The 25,084-nt window shown below is 41.6% G+C and overlaps 1 protein-coding gene across 2 annotated transcripts in view; it reads right to left on the bottom strand.

The window, feature by feature from the left end:
• Window positions 1-25,084, bottom strand: part of LOC307035614 (NLR family CARD domain-containing protein 3-like) — a 98,883-nt gene that overhangs the window by 27,856 nt on the left and 45,943 nt on the right. Inside the window, exons 8-10 of one of the 2 annotated variants that reach the window (XM_079675177.1) lie at window positions 16,988-17,134; window positions 15,518-15,567; window positions 13,946-15,429 (exon numbers count right to left, since the gene is read on the bottom strand). In XM_079675177.1, the coding sequence (XP_079531303.1) occupies window positions 14,858-15,429; window positions 15,518-15,567; window positions 16,988-17,134 (769 nt within the window). In that variant the 3' untranslated portion in view covers window positions 13,946-14,857. Of the gene's footprint in view, window positions 1-13,945; window positions 15,430-15,517; window positions 17,135-25,084 lie in introns of those variants that run through there. The other variant, XR_013807149.1, reaches the window with a different exon arrangement.

Here is a 25,084-nt window from a genome sequence, read left to right as displayed (position 1 = left end):
AAGTCGGAGACGCGTGACAGAAAGCTCAGAGAGAATCGGAAAACTCGGATACATACAGAAACGGTAGCATTGGACTGTTATTTTTTGGCGGATTTGCATAAACTGTACATTGAGTGTTTCATCATGTCAACCAGCTCAGATGGTAGCCAAAGAGACGATATGGACTGGATGATATCCAAAGCTGCGAGGAAGAAAAGATCTTTGAAAGAAAGAGATAGTTCAGAAAGAGCTAGAAGGTGGTCGGATTGGTCGGGTGAAGCAGACAAGGCTAATCAAAGCAAAAAATCAAAAATCAGTCAAAGTGTCAGCCAAGCAATGTTGGATAAAGAACTAGAACACGAGTGGAAAGTTGTAATAGAATTCAATCAGGATGGTGGGCATTACCACCCGATTAAACTTACCAAAGCAATTGAAAAAGAGATTGGAAAAATTAAATTCGCTAAATTCATGAACAACAAGCGGGTTTTGATACATGCCAATAACAAACAGCAGCAGGAAAAGATTCTGGGAATGAACTCACTGGATGGGGAGAAAATGAAGGCGCATGTCCCAGGAGCAATGGCAAAACTGAGAGGAGTAATCTCAGGAGTACCATTGGACATGTCAGTGGAAGATATTAAAAGTGAATTAAAAGGAGGTAAAGTAGTGGAAGGCTTAAAAGCAAACGGGATGGCACACTCAAAGAAACATTATCAGTCCTCATTCAGTTTGAGAGAACATGACCTAAGGCAGTACAAATGGGATATTTGAACTTCACTGTTAGGGAGTACATTCCCAAACCTCTCAGGTGTTACGCATGTCAACGAATGGGGCACACAGCGCAGCAGTGCAAAGGGCAGCTAAGGTGTGCGAGATGCGGAGGAACACATGAGTATGGAAAATGTGAAAAGGATGCAAAGGTTAAATGTTGTAACTGCGGAGGAGATCACAGTGCTGCGTTTGGAGGATGTGAAGTGCAGAGAGAGGCCAGAGAGGTGCAGAGGGTTAAGATTACAAACAGTGTCATACGCAGAAGCAATAAAGAAAGTAAGGGGAACAATAACAATCAATAAGACCCCTAGTGGAATGGAGCAGAGCATTGCAATACGAAATGGCAGGAACACACCAAAAAGTAATCTTCAAATCCAACCCCACAGCGCCACCTAGAGGAAAGAGGATGATGATGTTCTAGGAGTGAAAAAGGTGAATGTTGTGGTATTCATATGCCATACTGTAAATGTTGCACTACAGTTAAAAAAGAAAAGTGATAGAATCAAAGCCATTGTGGAGGCAGCTGGAAAATTCCTAGACATGAAAGATATTAAAGCAGATCAGATACATGCAATGCTAGCTATAAATGGAGCTGGGGAAAATGAAAATCAGGATGAGGGTTAGATCCTTAATCATGGTTCTGCACATACTACACTGGAACGCAAGAAGCCTCATAGCTAATGGTCAAGAATTCAAGAAATATATATATGAGCTAGAGGTGGTCCCTGAGGTAATATGTGTGCAAGAAACCTGGTTACGAGCTCAATTAGACTTTGTCATTCCAGGATTTAGCTGTATAAGGCATGATAGAGCTAATAGTCAAAATGGTGGAGGGTGTGCCACGTTTCTCAAAGATGGTGTGGCATATAGGGAGGTGCAATCTCCTGATGATGTAGAGTGTATTATAGTGGACATCTGCAACCCTAGAAACAAGATAACATTAGGATAATCAATTTATACAACCCATGTCCAAATCTAACCTCTGATATATTTAAAGAAATAGCAGAAAATAAACATAGGAAGGAAGTTTGGTGTGGTGATTTCAATCCACACAACAGTCTATGGGGCAGCAACCATACAGACAGTAACGGAAATATAGTGGAAGAAATGCTGGAGGAAAGAACACTAGTATGCCTTAATGATGGACATGGCACAAGAGGAGATGTTCACAGGGGGAAAGTCTCATGCCTGGATCTGACATTAGTGTCAAACTGTTTGGTTCATACATGCAAATGGTTTGTTTTGAATAGCTCCACTGTAGGAAGTGACCATTATCCAGTGCCTACTAAAATGAATACTAATGTATATATGCAGGAAGGAGGTGTAATAACCAGGTGGTGCTTTGATAAAGCTGATTGGGGGAAATGTAGGATATGGTGTGAGGAGTCGGTACACCTGCTAACATCAGAGGGAAGCATAGAGGTCATTACAAGCCACATAACGCAACATATACTAAATGCAGCAGAGAACAGTATACCCAAAACAACAACCAAGGGTAGGAAGAAAGTGGTGCCATGGTGGAATGAGGAATGCAGCAGGGCTATTAAAGAGCGAAACGATGCATTTAGAGAATTAAAGAAAAACATGACGCAAAATAATGTTATAGAGTATCAAAGGAAAAGGGCAGCTGCTTGAAGGACAGTAAAATACACACAAAAGAGAACATGGAGAGAACTGTGTTCTACCATTGGCAGAGGAGTAACATTAGGTGATGTCTGCTCCATGTTTAAGCAGATGAGTGGGAAAAGGAAATCCATTCAAATGCCAGCTTTGGTTGATGGAAGAGGCTGGCAGTGACAGATAAAGAGAAGGCAGGTATGTTAGGAAGGACACTTGCAGCAGTACATAGTGGGGAGCATCTCAGTGATATCCATAGGCAGCAAACACAGCAGTTACTAGCAGAGAATGAAAACGTGAAGGAGAAGAGACAGGATAATAGGTCGGCTCTGGATGTGGAATTTACAATGTCAGAACTCAAAATAGCCTTACAAGGTACAGGATATACAGCCCCAGGACAAGACCAGCTATGCTATGCTATGTTTAGACAGTTACCTATGGAAACTATGAAAATGGTGCTGAGTCTTTTCAATAAAATCTGGAGAGAAGGAGATATGCCAAGTGTGTGGAAAACAGCAATCGTGCTACCATTCAATAAGCCAGGGAAAGATACAGCTAACCCCAGTAACTACAGACCAATAGCTCTTACATCACACCTATGTAAATGGATGGAAAAGATCATTGTCCGTAGGCTCTCACATGTACTGGAACAGAAAGGGCTGCTGAGTAGTTTTCAGAGCGGATTTCGTAAAGGGCGGTCCACAATAGATGCGTTAGTAAGAGTGAGTAACGATGTGGAAAAAACATTGAAAATGAAAGAGATAATGGCAATAGTGTACTTTGACATTGAAAAGGCGTATGACTCTATGTGGAGGGATGGGTTACTGATCACATTGAGTAGAATGGGTATTGGAGGGAGAATGTTAAATTGGGTAAGGGCCTTTTGAACAGACAGGACATTTAGAGGAAAGGTTGGAGCAGATATTTCAAACTATTTAGAAATAGAAAATGGTATTCCCCAAGGGAGTGCAGTCAGTCCAATATTATTTAACATCATGATTAATGATATATTGACATGCTTAGACACATGCATACAATCGGCTCTGTACGCAGATGATGGGGCTATTTGGATGAGGGGAAGACATGCCCCATACGTAATGGAGAAGCTAGAGCGATTACAAAAGTGGAGAGGTGGTCATATAACTGGGGATTCAAAATGTCAGAAAGCAAGTCATGCTACATGGTATTTACAAACAAACGCAAGATTGATGGCCGACAGCTAACACTATATGATCGTCCAATGACAAAGGTGAATGAGTTCAAATACCTAGGACTGGTTTGATAGCAGATACACATGGAACATGCATATTAATCAAGTGGAAACAAAATGCTAAAAAGTATTAAATGTATTGCGAGCTGTAGCTGGATGCAACTGGGGCGCAGACACACAAGCATTAATAGACATTTACAGATCAATGATGAGGTCCACAATAGACTACGGTTGTATAGCGTATGGAGCAGCAGCAAAAACATCGCTTTTAAAAATGGATAGAATACAATATAAAGCATTGCGGCTGTGTATTGGAGCGATAAAGTCATCCCCTATTAATGCAGTTCTGATAGAAGCAGGAGAGACACCTCTGGAGATCAGAAGAGAGAAACTTGCTCTGTCATACTGGGTCAGACTACAAGGTAGTGGAGAAGGAAATATCACAAACAGAATATTACAGGATTGCTGGGAATATGCAAAATTCCAGGGACGTGGGTTTGGCTGGACAAGTAAGGAAAGAACGAGGGCATCTGGAGTGGAGAATATCACGTTTACCAAAGCAACCCCATTTAGCAGTGTTCCCCCATGGCTGTTCCCAGAAGCTAAAATAGATATGAGTATTGTAGAAAGGAAAAAAGAGTGGCAAATAAATGAAGTGGGAATTAAAACAAGTCTGTATCTGAACGAAAAGTACTACAATTACCTACAAATGTATACAGATGGCTCTAAGAACAAGGAAGAGCGTGTTGGAGTTGGCATATACATCCCAGACTTTAAAATATCTATTTTAAAAAGAGCATCTGATCAATTATCAGTGTATACAGCAGAAATGCTTGCTGTAATAATAGGATTGCAGTGGGTTGAAGAGGTCAGACCAGATAGGGTGGTGATATGTACAGATTCATTGTCCATATTACAAAGCATACAATCAACAACTACTAGAGAAGACATTCTCATAGAACTGAATCATAGCCTGTTAAGACTGCACAGAAGCAGCATAGATCTGCAGTTCTGCTGGGTGCCTGCACATGAGGGGGGGAAAGGGAACGAGTGTGCTGATAGATTAGCAAAAAGTGCACTACAAAAGCAAATAACACTACCAGTTCAACTTGGAGAAGGAGAAGGAAAAGCAGTCATTAAGAAGAAAGGGATGGAGATCTGGCAGAAGAGGTGGGAGAAAGACCAGAAAGGCAAGGACTATCACAAAGTACAAAATACAATTACAATTAATATTCATAAAGAAAGAAACAGAAGGGAGGAAATCATGATGACTAGACTCAGAATAAATCACACGGCTTTGAACAGTACGCTGTATATCATGGGGGAAAGTGACAGTAACAAGTGTGGGAACTGTGCAGTAAAAGAAGATGTAGAACATATCTTGTTACACTGTGACATCTATAAAGCGGAAAGAGAACAATGAAAGGCTAAAGTCTGAGAGGCAGAGAGGGAGTGGAGTGTGGTTGGTGTTCTGGGAACAAAAGGAGAGGGAGTAAGAGCTACCAGAAAGGCACTGTTTCAATTCTTGAGTGAAACTGGGGTAGGAAAAATAATTTAACATTAGGTCAGGAAAGAACATAGATTTGTTTTGTTTTATTTATTTAATGGTTTTATTTATTTATTTTAATTGTATTTTGATTAGAACATAGGTTAATGAGTTGGAATGATGGGATGATGCATACTCATGTACAGTAGGTGGCGGTATGCACCTTTTAAGTTGTTTGCAATCCGCCAAAAGCAAGAGAAGAAGAAGAAGAAGAAGACTGGTTGCGACTCGCAAAGCAAAGAAGAAGAAGACTGATTTATTCCCTCCAATAAATATAAGAGATTACTCAAATAAATTCACTTTTACAAGATGCCTCTGTGCTTTGTACCAGGTTGTAATCACAAAAGAGATCATACCACTTGCTCGTTCTATCGCTTCCCGTCTGGTGAAAGGACCAGGAGTCGTTGGACCAAACTCAACATACAGCTGTGCTCTTAAGTTTACATGAAGAATTTGTGAAATATTGGTAATAACAGGTTCAAATGATTATTAGTAATTAATTATATAATTGTCTCATTGTAGACGAGCAGACAGGGAGCAGATGAGAAAAGCAGAATATGCAGTTGCCATTTTCCACATGGAAAAGAGAAAGGGCCAAGTGTATTTGAGTGGACAAAAGAGAAATCCCAAAAACGAAAAATAAAATTATACAATTTACAGATATGTATACAAATATATATAAATATCCTATATACACCATCATGTATAATGATGATGTATGATGTAGAAGGAAGTGTGGTAGATAACAAGTAAATATAGAGTTACATACAGATCCATGTTACAGCAAAAGATGGAATCACTAAGAAGCACGCAGTATAATAATAATAATTACACGCAACAATTAAATAACTGCTCAGCATCTCCCCCACAATCCCAATCTGCTGTGTCCTGTCTTCCTCCCCTCTGCATAACACCCCATCACACATACGAAACACAACGCAGAGTCCGAGGGTGTTAAGAGTATGTTTATTGAAATGTCCTCCTCTCTACTGGCCAACACAGGGAGCATATGCTGGGTGTAGAATTGTTCCAGGAGGAGGAGGTTTCCATGCCATGCAGGGTCTTTGGGGATGGGGATGATGATCCCCTCCTTCGTGGTCCACAGTAGCAGAGACTCCGGTCTGTGATGTGCAGCTGTTATATAATATACAATACATTTTTGAAAAACATTTGATCAACAAAAAAGGATTTGGTCAGGATCTATAGTCAGTGTGTAGTTTATTAATAATCAATGCTCTCTACATTAGGAAAACACATACCAGTGTACCAGAGGGAGTCACACACAGCTGTGCCTAGATAACCAAACAAACTGACAACAGGGATGCAAACTCATCAGGTATGAAAAAGGTGACAAGGATCCGAGCCCCCCGACCCCCCCCCACCCCACGGAATGACAGAGGATTTCAGCAGAACAACTAAAGCAGCAGTGTTAACAATAACAGAAACGCCAAAGAGTCACATAATAGAAATATATAAAAGCATTTATTTAATTGTGTAGCAGTCAGTTTATAAATTTGGCAGCACTGTTGAGCATTTTGAAAATGTATTTTCATGCCTCTGTGCAAGGCTTAGTCTTTCTATCTTTATAGCCACATGGTGTAAAGTAACTAAGTTCATAAACTCAACAAGTACTATACTTGGGCACAATTTTGAGATACTTGTACTTTACTTAAGTATTTCAATGTTTTACTACTTTGTTCTTCTACTCCACTACAGTTCAGAGGTACATGGTGTACTTTGACTCTCTACATGTATTTAATACCTTTAGTTACTTCTCAGATGTGGATGAATGATGTGAAATCTAATCAAGTGTTAAATCAGACTTTAGTTCCACCTGGAGTAAATCCACCAGCTACCCTGCAGTATACAAAGTCATTCAAACTATCTGCACCTTTACCAGCTTTGAGAACACTTTCATGATCAATCATTATAAAACATATCATATCTATTATTCTGAAATGGACCAATCTGCACAACGACTACTTTTACTGTCGCTACTTTCACTATATTTTGATGAGAATACTTTTCTACTTTTACTTGAGGAACATTTGGAATGCAGGACTTTTACTGAAACAGAGTATTCCTACACTCTGGTACTTCTACTTTTACTCAAGAACAAGATCTGAGTACTACTACTTTTACTCAAGTACAAGATCTGAGTACTTCTACTTTTACTCAAGCACAAGATCTGAGTAGTTCTACTTTTACTCAAGTACAAGATCTGAGTACTTCTACTTTTACTCAAGTACAAGATCTGAGTACTTCTACTTTTACTCAAGTACAAGATCTGAGTACTTCTACTTTTACTCAAGTACAAGACCTGAGTACTTCTACTTTTACTCAAGTACAAGACCTGAGTACTTCTACTTTTACTCAAGTACAAGATCTGAGTACTTCTACTTTTACTCAAGTACAAGATCTGAGTACTTCTACTTTTACTCAAGTACAAGACCTGAGTACTTCTACTTTTACTCAAGTACAAGACCTGAGTACTTCTACTTTTAGTCAAGTACAAGATCTGAGTACTTCTACTTTTACTCAAGTACAAGATCTGAGTACTTCTACTTTTACTCAAGTACAAGATCTGAGTACTTCTACTTTTACTCAAGTAGCCTACACGACCTGAGTAGGCTACTTCTACTTTTACTCAAGTACAAGAACTGAGTACTTCTACTTTTAATCAAGTACAAGATATATACTTATACCACCTCTGTGTATAGCCTATGAAAAAAACGATTAGAAAACGAAGGCTAAAGCTAACGTTAGCAGATAGTGACAATGTATGCTAGTTAGCTAGCTCAACGATAATATTGCGACGGGAAAAAAAAACTTTTCAGTTCACATCACGCTCTGCCGCTCCGACAGGGAGCTCTGCTCTGAACACCTGAACGGCCCGTTCTAACAGCTGTTCACCAGCGGTCCAGTCTGTGCCACAGTGACTCCGGACGCACAGTTAATATTAACGAACGCACCCGTAGGTAATGTAGCTGCTGAAGCTAGACCATCATCGCCGAGCAGCAGAGGCTTATTATACATCACGAGCAGAGCCGACAGGCAGGAAGACTCGAGCACACAGGTCGCGCTTCATTATAATATATTAAAAAAGTTCGCGGCCGCACATTAATCCGGGTCCCAGACCCCCTCCCATACCCCAAAATATTTTTATTGCAGATCTACATGAATCACACAAACGACCTATTTTGGATTCAAAACGGAGAATTTTGCCGAAAGGTGACAAGTTTGCATCCCTGGACAAAATAACCAAAATCCTTGAATCTACACACAGCAAATAAACTCAAATGACACAACGAGATGTAAAAAGTAGATCAGACATATAGTGGATATAAAACTGTCCGCTTCAATCTGAAGAGCAACTAAAACAAAACACGGGAGTGTACCTTGTTCTTGTGAACACTAATGTTATCCACAGCATACACAGACACCACGAAGTTCTTAAGGAGAAAACGAGTTGCTAAAACAAAACACGTTAGTGTACCTTGTTAGCTAGCTGAAATTAACCTTAAACATTGCACTCATATTACTCACTGAAACCTTGTAAAGCCGGTCCCGCATGCTGGCTCTTACAGAACCGCTCCTTTCGTGTATGTACAGCTCTCAACATGCCCAGACTTGTAGTGATTTTCACCTCTTTTTATACTTTTTCGCCTCATTCTGAAAGAAACAGGTGAAATTTACTAACGTGACAGCCATCTTTGTGATGGTGACGCGTATTGTGCGAGACCAGAGACCTGTAGTTCACTGAGAGGTTTCACACAAAAAAAATTGTAACTTCACAGTTTTACGACACATTTTTATTTTTTTGACTTGCAAAATGTTCTTTTAATTTGACAAACCTCATATGTGTCATTCGTGGCACAATTCAAACGGGATCGAAAGATGACTTTTCTCTCTCCATAGAGAGCCGCAGTGACGCGTCCTTAAACCCGGAAGTAAACTTCTTCCGGTTCCTTCGTCTAAAACGCAATAGAATTTCTCCATAGGATTTTGGAAAATAGCTCGAAATAAGGTCTGTGGTTGAAACATATTTAAGAGATGCATCACGTTTTGTTCAGCCGGATAATATCCACATGTCAACCCTACTTTTATAATTTTTGAATAATAAATCTAGTCGGCAGAAGCAAAAGGCTAACGTTATGCTATAAACGAACTACAAGCCAGTACAGCAGCAGGGTCGCACGACTTCAACGTCACGCCAACTTAAGATCGTTTCAACTGACTTGCACTGAAACTGCACTTTGAACACTTTAAATATATTAACATTTTAAACTGTATACCCCGGTTATCTAGGCCCGTTTTGTTTAATGTCTACCACGTTTATCTAGGCCCTTTTTGTTTTATGTATACATGTCACACTGTGGGAAACGATATTTCGACATTTCTGGATGTATAACACATGTAGAATTTTTGACAATAAAGCTGAATTTGACTTTCGCGTGCTTGCATATTTTAACAAAGCTTTTCATTTTAGCCACACTGAATTTAACTAGAAGTCATGGCTGTGTCAATTACCAGTCTGATATCGTTTTACAAAGATGACAAGAAGAGTGTAGATAGAGGAGAGAACCACTACAAGTCAGGACACGTTACAGTGCAGCCTAGATGAAGGTGTGCTTACCGGTGTTGTCAGGGCTAGCATGAGGGACAAGGTTTATAGTGTCGGTGAGTAGTGATAGCAGGAGTACCGTTAACCTTTTAAGACCGAGTTAATTTATTCACATTAATTCCCATCAACAAATCAATTTTATGTGTCACATGAAATCTTTATTAGGCAAGGCAAGTTTATTTATATAGCACTTTTCAACACAAGGCAATTCAAAGTGCTTTACAAAAAATGAAAGACATTAAGAAAATGGCATTTAAAATCAGTCATTAAAAAGAAAAGCTAATAAAATAAACATTAAAAGAAAAAATACATGGATAAAAGTTACAGTGCAGTCTAAGATATTAATAGTTCAATTAAGAGCAGCGACAAAAAGAAAAGTCTTCAGCCTGGATTTAAAAGTAGTAAGAGTTGCAGCGGACCTGCAGGTTTCTGGGAGTTTGTTCCAGATATTTGGAGCATAATAACTGTACGCTGCTTCTCCATGTTTAGTTCTGACTCTGGGGACAGAAGGCTGACCAGTCCCTGAAGACCTGAGAGATCTGGATGGTTCATCATTTAGCAGGAGGTCACAAATGCATTTTGGTCCTAAACCATTCAGTGCTTTATAAACAGCAGCAGTATTTAGAAATCTATTCTTTGACACACAGGAAGCCAGAGTAAAGACTTCAGAGCAGGAGTGATGTGATCCACTTCCTTAGTGCTGGTAAGGACTCGAGCAGCAGCGTTCTGAATCAGCTGCAGCTTTCTAATAGATGTGTTAGTGAGACCTGTGAAGACACCATTGCAGTAGTCCAGTCTACTGAAGATAAAAGCATGTTTTTCCAAATCCTGCTGTGACATTAGTCTTTTAATCCTAGAGATGTTCTTTAGGTGATAGTAGGCTGATTTAGTAACTGTTTTAATGTGACTGTTGAAACCAATAACTAATTTAACCCGCTGACAAGAGAGCCCACCTCCGAAGATCGTGACTGGCTGAGGGACAGACTCGGGGGCAGGTTCTCAGGAATTTCTTGGCTTCTCTCCCCCGAGCCAGAAGAGGAACACTACAGCTTGGAAACACTTACTGTTCCTGAAATTATCAAATCTGTTGGGCATCAGGGACCTGAGGCAATTGTGGCAAGCATGGCATTGTCTGAAGAGCAACAGAGGGCAATTCAGGTGGCTACCACTGGTCAGCGAACCAACCCAAACTGGCATTTGTTCAGGAAAGGAAGGTTGACTGCCAGCAACTTTGGAGCTGTCCTGAGGTCAAAGCGTGTGACTGCTTCCTTTATTGCCAGGGTGCTAGGGCAACAACAGGCCCTTGATGGTGTTTTGTCTGTACAGTGAGGGACTATGAATGAATGTGAGGGCGTCAGGGCATTCACCACTGCAACTCAGATGCAGGTCCATGAGTCAGATTTGTGGCTCTCCCTATCAGGATTGTTGGGGGCATCTCCAGATGGTCTGGTAGGGTCTTCCGCTGTGCTGGAGGTAAAGTGTCCCTACGGAGCCAGGGAAATGACAATTAGTGAAGCATTGCAAATCAAGGGCTTCTGTGTCAGTAAGGAAGGAGAAACATTCAGCCTGCGTGAGGAACATCCTTACTGGCACCAAGTGCAAGGTCAGCTTCACCTCACTGCAAGGAAGAAGAAGAAATAATACAATTGTGAATTGTTTTTAATTTACATTTACTCGCCTTTGCAATGTTGTGGTTGTTAGAGTGTTAGGTTTCCTGTCAGCTCGTCTGTTGGGAAGATATAAAATATTTGTTTCATGGAAGTCACCCCGTCACATATACTGTAAGAGCATTAAGACATATAGGCTAAAACAAAACATCTAAAGATATAACCTTGCACTTTGATAAGTCTCGTGAACATTTTCACTATTTTGACATTTTTATAGATGAAAATTGAACTAAAGAAATAAATGGTAGATTAATCCATATTGAAAATAGGTGTCAGCTGCTACACTAATTATAATAGTTATATTTCTTAATGAATTAAGATATTACTGTATTGATCCCAATTTGGGAAATGTTTGTGTTGCAGCAGCATAACAAGAAAAACTAAATATAAGTTATTATATATACAAAAGTATGTGAGGGATGGAATATTAAATTGAATATAAATGTAAAATGTACATGTGATTTTACGTCCAAGAGAAGCTATGGAGCAGAGAGTTCTCTGCCAGCCAGAGGTGATTTGTTATTAGTTCAATATGTCAAACTGATTTCCCTGACTACAATCTTTAGTTACATGGTGAAACGTTATGCTGCTTGTACTAATTAGACTTATCATATAAAACACACAGGTTTTAATAGGGTGTATTCATTATCTTTACTTATGTTGCGGTCTTTTCAGCAGCGCCATCTCTAAAACGGCGATACAGTCACTACCCATCATTTACATTTCACCGTGACATGGACAAAAATGTAACGTCAGCTTACTTCATGGCACGAATCCAGACTCTCCTTTGGAAAACATTGGCCGGGAAACGATAGAACAAGCACGTTTCATGCGAAGACCTGTGGCTGCAACCCGGAGCAAAGCAACAAACCATTGCGTAGCTAACTAGTAGCGCTAGCTTTAGCTAACGTTAGCCAACGAAACGAACTGCCGAGTAAAATTGGAAAACACTGGTAATTAATTATTCTATCATTTGTAAAACTACGGGGTTAAAAACGACAATTTCAAAAATACAGATTCTAATGGTCAGATATAGATATACAGATAAGTGTTTAAGCAGAACACAGGGGAAAACACACTTAGCGGGAGTGTTTACGTGTTCGGCGTAATGACGTACAACGGCCTCGACAATTTCTGTAGTCCTATTCAGCCATTCGGTAACAACCATCGTTTTTCAGACACGTAAACTCTTCAAAAATCCCCAGTGGGGTCACTGCTGATGTCTTTAATGTCGTAGAACAAAACGTCAATTACCTCTTAAATTTGTGTCAACCACAGACCTTATTTCGAGCTATTTTCCAAAACCCTATGGAAAAAATGCATTGCTTTTTGAGGAAGGAACCGGAAGTGCTACAAATGCTAACTTACTTCCGGGTTTTACGACGCGTCACTGCGGCTCTCTATTGACGTCAATGTATAATTTTCTGCTTCCGGGGTCCCATGGGTCGGAAGTAGATGGGCGGGACTTCGCCTCTCGCGTCCGGGCTGCGGTGGTTTGTTGATACATGTCGTCTTCTTCTGTTTGCTTTAATCGAGGCTACGTAGTTATGCAGCGCCCCCATCGTCAGTAAATGGAAGTACTGCAAAGAACCCCATTTAGTGCAATTATTTCACAAGTTTTGTATACACAGCTCGAAAAACACTACCGAGGTCCGGACCTCGGTGACCTCAATGGTAGATACGGCCATGTATCAGAGTCCTGCACGGGTCTGATTTTCAAGACCCGCTCCGCACCCGCGACGTGCAATACCGAACCCACCCCCCGACCCGCACATATTACCAATTAGTTCCGCAACCCGATCCGACCCGTCGGCACAGGATCCGCAACCCGACCCCAACCCGAACCCGTATATATGAGCAGTGAAAACGTGCAATTATTAACACACGCAGTTGCATTTTTGTCTCAAAAAGTGTGGGATGTTGGTTATTTTCTGCATCTAGGATGACACCAAAAGCCTCCCGGACGTTGGATTTCGCTCTTGAGGAAGTGTTGGAAAATACTGTATTCTCCGTAGAGAGCTTCACCTCAGCCATTCAGAACGTGGCGCGCTCAGCAGCAGATAGATGCGCTGCAGAGGTTATGATTATGCTCGGTCCCGCGGGGGAGAGGTCTGAGGATTTAAACATTAAAGTAAATTATTATTATTTAAATATATTTATAATGCAACACCCGCGACCCGACCCAGATCGTCTTTGTTTTACCCAGAACCGAACCCGGAAAAAAGTGTTTGAAAAAATACCACCCGCGAATCAACTTTTTTGCGGGTCACCCGTCTCAAAATTCTGACTTTTTCTCAAAAATCTAAAAATCCGGACTTTTTCTCCAAATCTCAAAATTCAGACTTTTTTCTCAAAATCCATATTTTTTTCTCAAAATTATGATTTTTTTCAAAAAATCTTTTAATTCTAGCTTTTTCTCAAAATTATGATTTTTTTCTAAATTATGATTTTTCTTTCAAAATCTCATTTTTTTTTCTTTTCTGATCCTCTCAAGAATGGAAGAAGTCATCAAACTGAGACAAAGACACGAGTCCGACTCAAAACACACACTTTATTAATTAGATCAGCTGCTTACATTGAAAGCACATGAGTGTTAATGATGAGACAATCATCATGTGATTGGTCTGTTAATAAACCCATCTAACCCAGATCAGAGGTTTACATTCACCCCAGAAGCAGCCGTGTTCATTCAAACATCATCGAGTTGTTGAGGGAAGATTAGTTTCTAAATGCAAATCAGGAACATTGAATCTGACCCTTCTTAAAAAGTGATGAGCATGTTTGCATGAGAGTAAAAAGCGAGCATTGAAATAAAAGCTGCACTCTGTGCCGCTCAGACTCTGCTGTGGAGGGCCACGTTATATTTTAAATATTCACAGGAAGCCGGTCATTGAGCTCAAATGCATGCACGCTGTGGTTTGCACTTTGTGTTCACGTTTGCACTTTAGACGTTATGTTAGTTTGTAGACATCATATATTATATTCTGCAGAAGTGATTGAACTCGTCACTATGACCTGTTCTCAACGAGCCTCAGTAACCCTTTACTGCTGCCATTCAAACTGAAGTGATGTCACGTGTTCACAAACTACAGATGGTGGGAAGACTTTGGGAGAAATGGAGGTTTTCCTGCAGTTTCAGAATAAAAGCCTCCGTGTGGAAATAAATCAGAATGGACTTCCTGTTGGTATTCAACCTCTTTCTGAGTTTCATCTTTGCAAAGACTAACTTTTATTTGAGAGTTTTCTTAAAATCTTACAATTCTGGTTTCTTTTTGAGAAACTTTTATTTTCTGAAATCTCAACATTTAGATTTATTTATTTTTTTTAAATTAACAAACAGAATTTTTTTAGATAATCTAAGAATTCTGACTTTTTCTGAAAGTCTCAGAAATCTTAGTTTTTCACTTTTATTATCAGGCCCTCTCTTTGGGGGGGGGGGGGGGTCACTCCTGCAGAGAACACAGAGACACTGAGGAACCAGACCAGATAATAGCTAACCCAATCCCAGACCCTAACCCAAAGCCAGCATAGAGAGGTTCAGTGAATGTGGTTCTGAAGGTGTGGATGTGGATCAGTGTGTCAGAGGAGACTCTGTAGAAGGAGAGAGAGCCAGCAGGATGATCCAGATACACTGCTACTCTACAGGAGGAGGAGGAGGAGGAGGAGGAGGAGGAGGAGGGGATGTGTGTTGTTTTCTTATTGTGCCTGACATAGTAACCACCAGAGCACTCCAGACTCCAGGACTGATCATTCTCTCCAAACTCACAGTCCTCACTGTCTCCTCTCCTCCTGATTCCTCTGTAAGTCACTGATATAGAAACCCCTCCGCTCCACTCGACCTCCCAGTAACAGCGACCAGTCAGAGCTTCTCTGCACATCAGCTGAGGCCAGGAGTCAAACCTCTCTGGATGATCAGGATATGGCTCCTCCTTCACATGTATCACCTTCCTGTTGTCCTCAGACAGTTGGAGTTCTCTGCTCACTGTGTTTGAGTCCAGTGTGAGTCCACAGGAATCTGATGAGAGACACAGCAGGTATTAAAGGTTATTAAAGTACCTGTGATGTCCCAGTGTGAAGATGTTCATGATTAAAAACACACTTACACTTCCTGAGACCTCCTGGCCTCAAGAACCGGACTGCAGCAGGCTCCAGGCTGAGAGCAGAGGGGGGGTCAGTTAGTCTTTAAAGGATCTGATATGTCCACCTCAGTCTGCCTCCAGAAACATCTACAAACACTGAGGTGTCTCTTTCATGATGTCTATGATCTCCTCTCCAGGTGTTGATCAGGTGGGGGCATGCTTCCTGTGTGCAGCGTTTGTGTGCATCAGGAAATATGGGTTTCTCTTTGGTTCACCGTGCGCTTCATATTTATCTTTTCTCTTGATTTCTGATTCCTGAATCTGTTTGAACATGTTTGAGTTTTGTTACATTTATATAAAAAACGCTTTCTGTGTGGATCTCTCTGGATTTGAGGGGCCCCAGACTCTCTCACCCCCCCGGTTCTTGTTGCTGCTGTTATTCTACTCAGAGACGGTAGACGCAAACAACAAACTAGACTTTTGAAACTAGAGGAATATAAGGAGGACTTTTACAAAACAGTAATAGATTGTTGTCCAGAAGGAGAGCATGGACTTCATCTTCAAGTCAAGGAAAGACCACCACTGTAATGAAGATGGGATCTTACTAAGAGAGAACAATCCAATATTTAGATTTGATCCTTCTGTTGAACGCTCTGTTTGAAATGAATCGAAGCATCAGACTGAAAAAGCTTTTGAAAATAACAGAATATTTTGATTAAGGTCAAAATATACTAAGTCAGTGCCTCACCAGCCATGAACCTCACCGCACGTCACTGGCAGACCATATTCACACCATAACGGTTAAATACATTTATTTATTTGTGAGTCTGATCTCGCCGCCTGTTACGTATTTCTGGCTCAATATGTTTTTAGAAAGATGGTGATTCCACCGTGGAAACCATGGATGGAATGAAACGGGCAACATGTCCTCCACGATGTTTGCTGCGCCTGTTCATCTCTGCTTTTTCTGTCCTCCCGTTATTCAGAAAGTTGAAGAGCTTAACGTAACGCAGGCAACGAGATCATTTAGTGCTTAGCATCAATAAAGTACTATCTCCTCTTATCTAATGGAATTACTGCTGAACCAACAGTAACGCGTTACAGACAAATGTAATCTGATTACTGTAACACGTTACTCCCAACACTGAAACTAATACATCATTATTTTCATTCCAGGGGAGGTTCTTCTGATTGGCCGTTTGCTAGGACTCAGAATAAAACATCTGGAAATGAATCAGTTATTTATTCATGATGTCACTTCCTGTGCTAAATCTGTGTGAACATTAAAACCCCCCCACTGTGTTTCTGTTGGTGGTTCCACGATGAACATTGACCCACTGAGGGGGGGGTCTCCTCTCAGTTGTGGAACATGTGTGTTTGATGCTAACAGCTGACGGCAGACAGTGTGAAGAGTCAGGGTCTATCAGCTCTGGGTGTTTCAGGTCATAGGAGCCAGTTTCTACCTCCTCTATCAGACTGAGAGCCTCTCCATACCTGAGCGTGTCCAGTCCAGCAGACAGCAGCCTCCCCCCTGAGGCTCCTGGGTGATTGTAGCTCAGGTCCAGCTCTCTCAGATGGGAGGGGTTTAAAGCTGAGGCCAGAGCATCACAGCCTTCCTCTGTGATCAGACAGCCTGACAGCCTGCAGACACACAAACAAGCCGTCAGATCATCTGAGGGTCCAGGACTGGAAGGGGCGGGGCTTATTACTGCATCACCTCTGGGTCATCTCTACACCTACAACTCCACTCACTGCCTCACAGTTCAACTGGACAGCCATGGTAAGGGTCTTACTGATATGAACAGATCATAAAACAAAGGAATAGAGAATAATGTGAAGAAAGACTAGAGAGAAACTTCTGCTTTTCTTATATTGTACTTCTTAAATGTATATATAAACATATATATATATATATACAGTATATATATATATATATATATATATATAAACATATATATATAAACAGAAGTATTGATGTGTTCATAAGCCCAATTTACAAATAAATTCAGTCAATTCAAGTTGAAAGCATTTAGTGAGTTGGTAAAAAAAAGCCCAATAACTGATTTGCTTTACAAACCCTTCCTGTTTCTCCTTATTATAATCAATCTGAGGGTTCTGTGTTAACGGATGAGCCGCCAACAAAGTGAAGTAAACCCTCTGGAGAGCTGGATATACAGATGGAGCACTTCATTTCAGACTCCAGCTTACAGCTTCCTGCCTACGGCCTGCCAAAGACCAGTATAGAGGAATGTTAAGCCCTCCCACTATTTTCCAAGAGGGCGTTGCCAGATTTTCAATTTCAGGTTTTAACCAGGAGATGGCGCTTCATTCACAAATACAGAAAGACAAGCTTCATGGACTTTCAGTTGTGTTTTGAACAGCATTTGAACACATCAATATTTTAGATCAACTAAAGTATATCTAATCTTGTAATTCAATAATATATAGTCTTTATATATTAAATAATCATAATTATAATGTAAATGTTTACATTACACTTCTTTATTTGTTATGCTCATACTTTTACCTTTACAATCGTTTGCTTTAATATGCAGTATATTTTTGTGTTTGCTTCCTCCTGCTCCCTTTCGGACACATACTGTATGATTTATTATTATTAATATGAAGATATAATTAAGATAAGATAAGATGTTACTTTATTGATTGAACCTTTTAGTTTAGAATGTGCTGTCCCACGGTAATTCAGAAGGCTCACAGGTCACATTCCGACCATTATTTAAAACAATAGGTGCTTTCACACCTTCTACAGTTTGATTTGTATAGAGGGAGCTCTGTCAGTGTTCGAATTACCCATTTGCTTTCGGGGAGCCCTATTTTTCAGAGCACATCCTGCTACTAAATATGTCACACGCACGCTCTGTTGACTGGCGCAGCAGCGCGGATGCGATCAATTGCTATAAAAACACTCTTCTACTAATACAGACGGTGTCACTATGCCGGCGGATGTGGCCGTTGTTGAAGCCTCTTCAGGCTCCGCATCGGCAGGCCTCTCCCTCGGTGTGGAGCTGTCAAACTCGACCCTAACGCCGCTTACAGCCGGCCAACTAAAAGTTGTTTTCCGTTCACGTTGTCATTTTTAGACTCCTTCGCTTCTTTGCTTGTGAATCCAAAAGCTGTGACGCTTGGCTGTTTTCGTTTTGCCATATTTTTTTATTACACAGCCAGAGTTAAAAAAATATCAATATGAACATTTCAAATACCGCGCCGGCATCACCGCCATAACCATAGCAACGTAAGTAAGAATGCAGCGCCGCCACATACAGATGGCAACACCCAGACATATTCACAAATATAAAACAAATATTCAGAAACTGTAATGAACAATAACTATTATTTATTTCAAGAACTGTTATTTACAGAAACTCAACATTTCTAATCTGTGTGACACAAATATGCACGATTGTTTTGGGCTCCCCCTATTTATCTCAAAGTCAGCCATCAAGGGAGCTCCCTCCCTCTTCGGGGGAGCCAAGCTCCCCCTAGCTCCCCCCATTTCGAACAGTGTCTGTGGCTGAATGGCCAGCGATTAGGTGCGGCGCATTTAGAATAGGTGATCAGAGCTAACTGCCTGCCGTCAGATTTCATTTAAAAAACAGATCTGATTTTAAGACTATTTCTGCGCTCATAAAGAATGATAAGAATAAGAATAATGCGTATTGAACTGGTTTCATTAATTAGTGAGTTTATTTAACACTAGAACCGCCAATCGGGTCAATTTGTGTGATGTGTGTTGTGTGTGTGCAATGTAACTTTTTTTCAATAAAATATTAAAGTCTCCCAGTCCCTGACTTTTCCTGAAAGTGTGTTATGTAGCACCCTATGTTGTTAAAAATTGCATTCTAATAGCGGGATTTGACGGGTTTAGGTAGGCCTATACAAAAACCTCTGGCGGTTCTAGTGTTAAGGTAATTAGGTACAGTAGAAGCCCTTTTCTATCAGTAACGAATTTAGCAGTTGAACATAAAAGTCAACTAACTGAGGGTCACTTGCAATGACAGTGTTGTGTCTAACTGTAAGCTTGTCACTCAGAGTAACCTACCGTTAATTTAGCTGCTGGAGAAGAAAGATCAAGGGGGGAGGGGGGGAGAGAGCTGTGGTTGATGGGCCATTAGTTGTGTAAATACACAGCTGAGAGCTGCCGTTTCATTCAGACTGTTTAAAAAACGGTAACAACGGACTATTTTTCTTAGCGGATGCATGTCAATTTAAATCAATACATACAACTATTTTTTAAATCAATACATACAACTATTTTTTAAATCAATACATACAACTATTTTTTAAATCAATAAAAACATTTTCTAAATCCATAAAAGCATTTAAATTAATACTGGAAGTCATGTCGTTACTTTGTTGAGAATTTGGCCGTGTAATAAGCGGGATAATTTGCAGCGACTTGTTCTTTATGGGGAAAATAACACCCGTCATGTGTGTGTAGTAGAGGTGTGTGTGGTTAAAACACTTTCATGAAGTGAAGGAATTTCCTTCTATGAAACAGCTGTGGGCAGCAGTGAGTGTCACGGACATGAATTCATAGATCAAGGCAGACTGGTGCACACACTCTCCTGTCCTGCCAGGCGACACGCCCGTTCTAAGCCGTGTCCCTCACTCCTCACATCCCAAGCATCCCCACAAGTGTATTATGTTGTTACATCGTTTCAGATGTTATGTTTCAGTTGTGCTCTGTGTAACTGCCTCTGTGTCAGTCAGCGCAGTATTTCTGAGTTATTTATTTTGGTAGGAACCAAAGTTCTCTAAGGCGGAACCTTTGTTTTTATATCGCCTGTTTCCGTCAGGACATACTTTAGCGTAACACTCATCCGAAAAGTCCGCTGATTTAGTACATGTTTTTCAGTGCTGATGCATCTGCAAAATAGCTCTTAGCATCAAGATAAACAATCGTACAGAGTAATACCAAGCTACACAATTTTCCTCATGCAATGCAGCTACTAAGGTATATTTTGCTGACGTTTTTTGTGTGTGTTTTCTGTTCTTGTTTGTATTAAATTGTTTTTATACAGCTAAGGGCTAACACATGTTGGGCTTAGTTAGATTGGTCTTTGTGTTTTGTTGAATTATATGTAACCAAAGTGTATTGTGTATACAGTAGCCTAATTGAAAGTGACGACATTACCAGGACAATGTTGGGATATTACTGTATGTTTTGTTATTATTTTGACTAGTGATTATTGTATTTGTGTATTATGTTTTTTCATTACAGTTTTCACGGTCTGGATGAACCAAATAAATCCTGCCAGTAAATTAAAAACTCGTTGCTGTTGTCTGTACTGAGGGAATTACAGTGAAAACTTAACTGCTCACGAAGACAGCACCAAAGAGCAGTGAATGACAACAGTAAGGCAAGTAAGATGTCCTGAAATGGCGAAGAGCACACAATTGCAGATGTACATTTCCCAGACATGGAGTCACACGCACCTGACAAGACAGAGTGTGTGCACGAGCACAGCTCAACCGTGCAGCCACAAGCGACTGAAGGCATCATAGTGGACAACCCCGCTTCCTCAGAAGAGCCACCATTAGGCCAAAGAGTCCGCAGAATGACGGAAAAGGGTCAAGAACAGCATGATGAGCAAGTAATAAAGGTTGCACATCGGTTCAGTGTGTGCTATGAGAAGTGGAAGGATGCCACTAAAGAAGCCAACCAAGCGCTGAGTTGAAAGTGCTCAGACGACCTGCTAGATGGACAAATTACTAAAGTACGCAATACCTCTAGGAGTCTAAATGACGTTTATGACGATTGGAAACGCCTTGAGGTTCCTGACCTTAACACACGTCGCAAAATCGACACCTGTGAAACAGTAACAGAGAAGATGGTTAAGGATGCAATGGACCTTATAGATGCAAGGGAGGAGGCTACAGCCCATAGGCATACTACAAGTCAAAGACATGAAGAACATCGAGTCATTGAAGAGGTAATGTCTGTAGCCTCAGGAAGGACAGGCATTAGCTCTCACCACACTAAGTGCTCCTCTGCAAGCAGGAAGAGTGCAGCTGCTGAGGTTGCTGCCAACAAAGCCACCTTAGAAGTACAGCTGGAGCAAGAGCATTATATTAAAGAGCTTCAGAGACTGGAAGTTGAAGCCGCTCAGATAAAAGCCAAACAAGAGGCTGAAAATGCAGAGAGACAAAGAGTGCTAGAAGCCAAGCGCAGAGAACTAGATCGATTGGAGACTATTAAGAAGCTAAAGGCTGCCGAGGCACGACAGCAAGTTTATGACCAGAGTATACATTCATGTCCGGCAACTAAGGGCGACGGCTCAGATGAAGAAATAAATTATCTTCTCCATCGTGGCTCTGTGAAGAAAGAAGAGGAAGTCAAGCCTCAAACTATAAATGATCTTCTCCATCGTGTCTCTGTGAAGAAAGAAGAAGAAGTCAAGCCTCAAACTAGCCCGCTGCGGCACCATTTTACACCACCAGCTGTAGCACAAGCAAGGCAAGAAAACAAATATGAAGATGGCACAACAGCTCTCGTCAAAGCGCTCGCAGAAGCCATCAGTGCGAGTCGCATTCCTCTACCTGAACCTACAGTGTTCAGTGGTGACCCACTCCGATTCAACGACTGGAAAGTGTCCTTTCAGACGCTCGTTGACAGGAAGAACATACCAGCTGAAGAGAAGATATATTATCTACGCAAGTATGTGGGTGGATCTGCTAAAAGGGCCATAGAGAGCTACTTTTTACTTGGCACAGAGCCAGCGTATTATGCAGCATGGGACATCCTAGAAGAGCGATACGGCAATCCATTCCTCATCGCCAAGGCCTTCAGAGAGAAGCTCGACGCGTGGCCCAAGATAAGCTCCAAAGGCAGTATGGAACTTCAAGAACTCGCCGACTTCCTGCGCTGCTGTGAGGCAGCCATGTCTCAGATCAGAGGTCTTGAAATACTTAATGATTGCAACGAGAACCAGAAAATTCTCTCTAAACTCCCAGACTGGTTGACTTCAAGGTGGAATAGGAAAGTCATAGAAGCAGAAGAAGACACTCACATGTTCCCGAGCTTCAGCCAGTTTGTCAAGTTTCTCACACGTGAAGCTAAAATCGCTTGCAGCCCAATAACATCTCTTCATGCTGTTAAGCCAAGTGAAAGGATTCCAGACAAGAGTGTAAAGAGCGGAGGTCCTGGAGCAAAGGTGTTAGCAACCACCTCAGATGAGAAAGCCGTCGTCACAAGCTGTGTCTTCTGTGAGAAGGCAGGACACAGTCTACAAAGGTGTTACAAGTTTATGCAAGGGACAATCTTGGAGCGAATCAAGTTTGTTCAAGAAAATAAATTGTGTTTTGGCTGTCTCAATTTTGGCCACCGATCTAAAGATTGTAGAGAAAGAGACAGCTGCGACACCTGTGAGAGAAGACACCCAACTTGTCTTCATGACGATCGCACCAAGGAAGAAAGGATGTTTACAAGATCTGACAGAGCAAGGTACAGTGACAAAGACAAAGAAGAGTACAAAGAAAGGAAGAATGAACAGTCACAAGACCAGTCAGAGAGACCATCACGTGAGGCGACGGCACTTAGAGTCATCCAGAATGTTGGAGACACTCATACCTCCACAATAATTCCAGTCTGGGTGTCATCTACAAGTGTGCCAAGTCGTGAAGTTCTGGTGTACGCACTCCTTGATACACAAAGTGACACAACCTTTATCCTCGACGAGACAGCGAAGGCTCTCAATGCTAAGAGTGAACCAGTTCAGCTAAACCTCTCCACGTTGGCTTCAAGAAACACAATCGTGTCCTGTCGGAAGCTAGCTGGTCTACAAGTTAGAGGTTTTTATTCAGACAAGATAATCACTCTTCCAGTGACTTACTCAAGAGAGTTTATCCCTGCAAACAGAGACCATATTCCCACACCAGATACGGCGAAAGCATGGCCTCATCTTGAACACATTGCAGATGAGATCGCTCCTCAGCAAAGCTGTGATGTCGGCCTGTTAATTGGCTACAACGGTGCCCAAGCCCTCGTTCCAAGACAAGTGGTGCCTGGTGAGGAACACCAGCCGTTTGCACAGAAGACAGACTTGGGCTGGAGTGTAGTGGGATATGTCAACCCGTGTCTCAACTATGGAGATGCAATTGGAATAAGTCACCAAGTCATGGTGAAGCAAGTGATGCCAGGTCTACCGTCCTCTTCAGACCTCACAAAGGAAGTGCACTATGTCTGTAGGACACAGGTCAAAGAAGTTCTCTTACCTGCAGATGTCATCAAGATGCTGGAGTCTGACTTCGTTGAAAGAGCGTCGGAGACCAGCCCCATCTCTCAAGAAGATCTAAGGTTCCTGTCAAAAATGGAAAAGAGCATCAAGTTAAAGAGCGACGGTCATTACGAAATGCCGCTGCCATTCAAGAAAGAAAGACCTAACTTACCTGATAATAAGATCTGTGCTATCCATCGTCTCAGGTGCCTAGAAAGAAAGCTGAGAAGAAACGACCAGTACTACAAAGACTACAAGACCTTCATGGATGAGACCATAAGACGCGGAGATGCAGAAAAGGTCCCGGAGGAAGACATCCACAAAGCTCCAGCTTGGTACATTCCGCTTCAGGGGGTGTATCATCCACAAAAGCCTGGGAAGATACGCGTTGTCTTCGATTGCTCCGCCAAGTACCAAGGAACATCCTTGAACGACCACCTCCTGACGGGTCCTGAGTTGACAAACACCTTGGTGGGAGTTCTGTATCGCTTCCGAAGAGGTCCTGTGGCAATCATGTGTGACATCGAACGCATGTTTCACCAGTTCCATGTTAAGGCAGAAGACCAAGATTACCTGCGGTTCCTTTGGTGGGACAATGGAGATCTCGAAAGCCAACCTTCCATCTATCGGATGAAGGTCCACTTGTTTGGTGCAGCATCGTCACCTGGCTGTGCCAACTATGGGCTGAAGCATGTCGCTGCTGAAGGACAAGGAGACTTTAGTGACGACACCATAAAGTTCATTCAACGGAACTTCTACGTTGATGATGGATTGTCAAGTGTAGCATCTGAAGACCAAGCGATCCAACTGGTGAAAGAAGCAAGAGAGCTTTGCAGCACAGGCAAACTCCGGCTGCATAAGTTTATCTCTAACAGCAAGAAGGTCCTAGACACAATCCCAAAAGAAGAATGTGCTGCAGCTGCCAAAGACAAGGACATGGCACTGGGTGAACTGCACATGGAAAGAGCACTCTGTGTGCAGTGGTGCGTGGCTTCTGATTCATCCAGTTCAGAGCCCCTGACACCATACCACATTTTGACCATGAAGTCCACGATACTCGCTCCACCTCCTGGGAAGTTCGTCAAGGAAGATCTATACGCAAGAGATGGCGTCGAGTTCAATTCTTATCCAACCACTTCTGGACAAGATGGAAGAAGGAGTACCTCCTGAGCCTCCAACAGAGACAGAAGTGGACCAAAGATCGCAGGAATGCAAAGGTCGGCGATGTTGTACTCCTGCAAGATGATACTACACCACGTAACCAGTGGAGGATGGCAAAGGTTATCGAAGTGTACCCAGGAAAGGATGGGAAGGTGCGAAGACTCAAGTTGCTCATCAGCGACTCAACCCTTGA

Source organism: Notothenia rossii (genome assembly GCF_949606895.1).
Source record: "Notothenia rossii genome assembly, chromosome: 4".
NCBI classification, from domain to species: domain Eukaryota; kingdom Metazoa; phylum Chordata; class Actinopteri; order Perciformes; family Nototheniidae; genus Notothenia; species Notothenia rossii.
The sequence above is the reverse complement of the archived record's forward strand: the minus strand, read 5'-3'. Positions and strand labels throughout refer to the sequence as shown.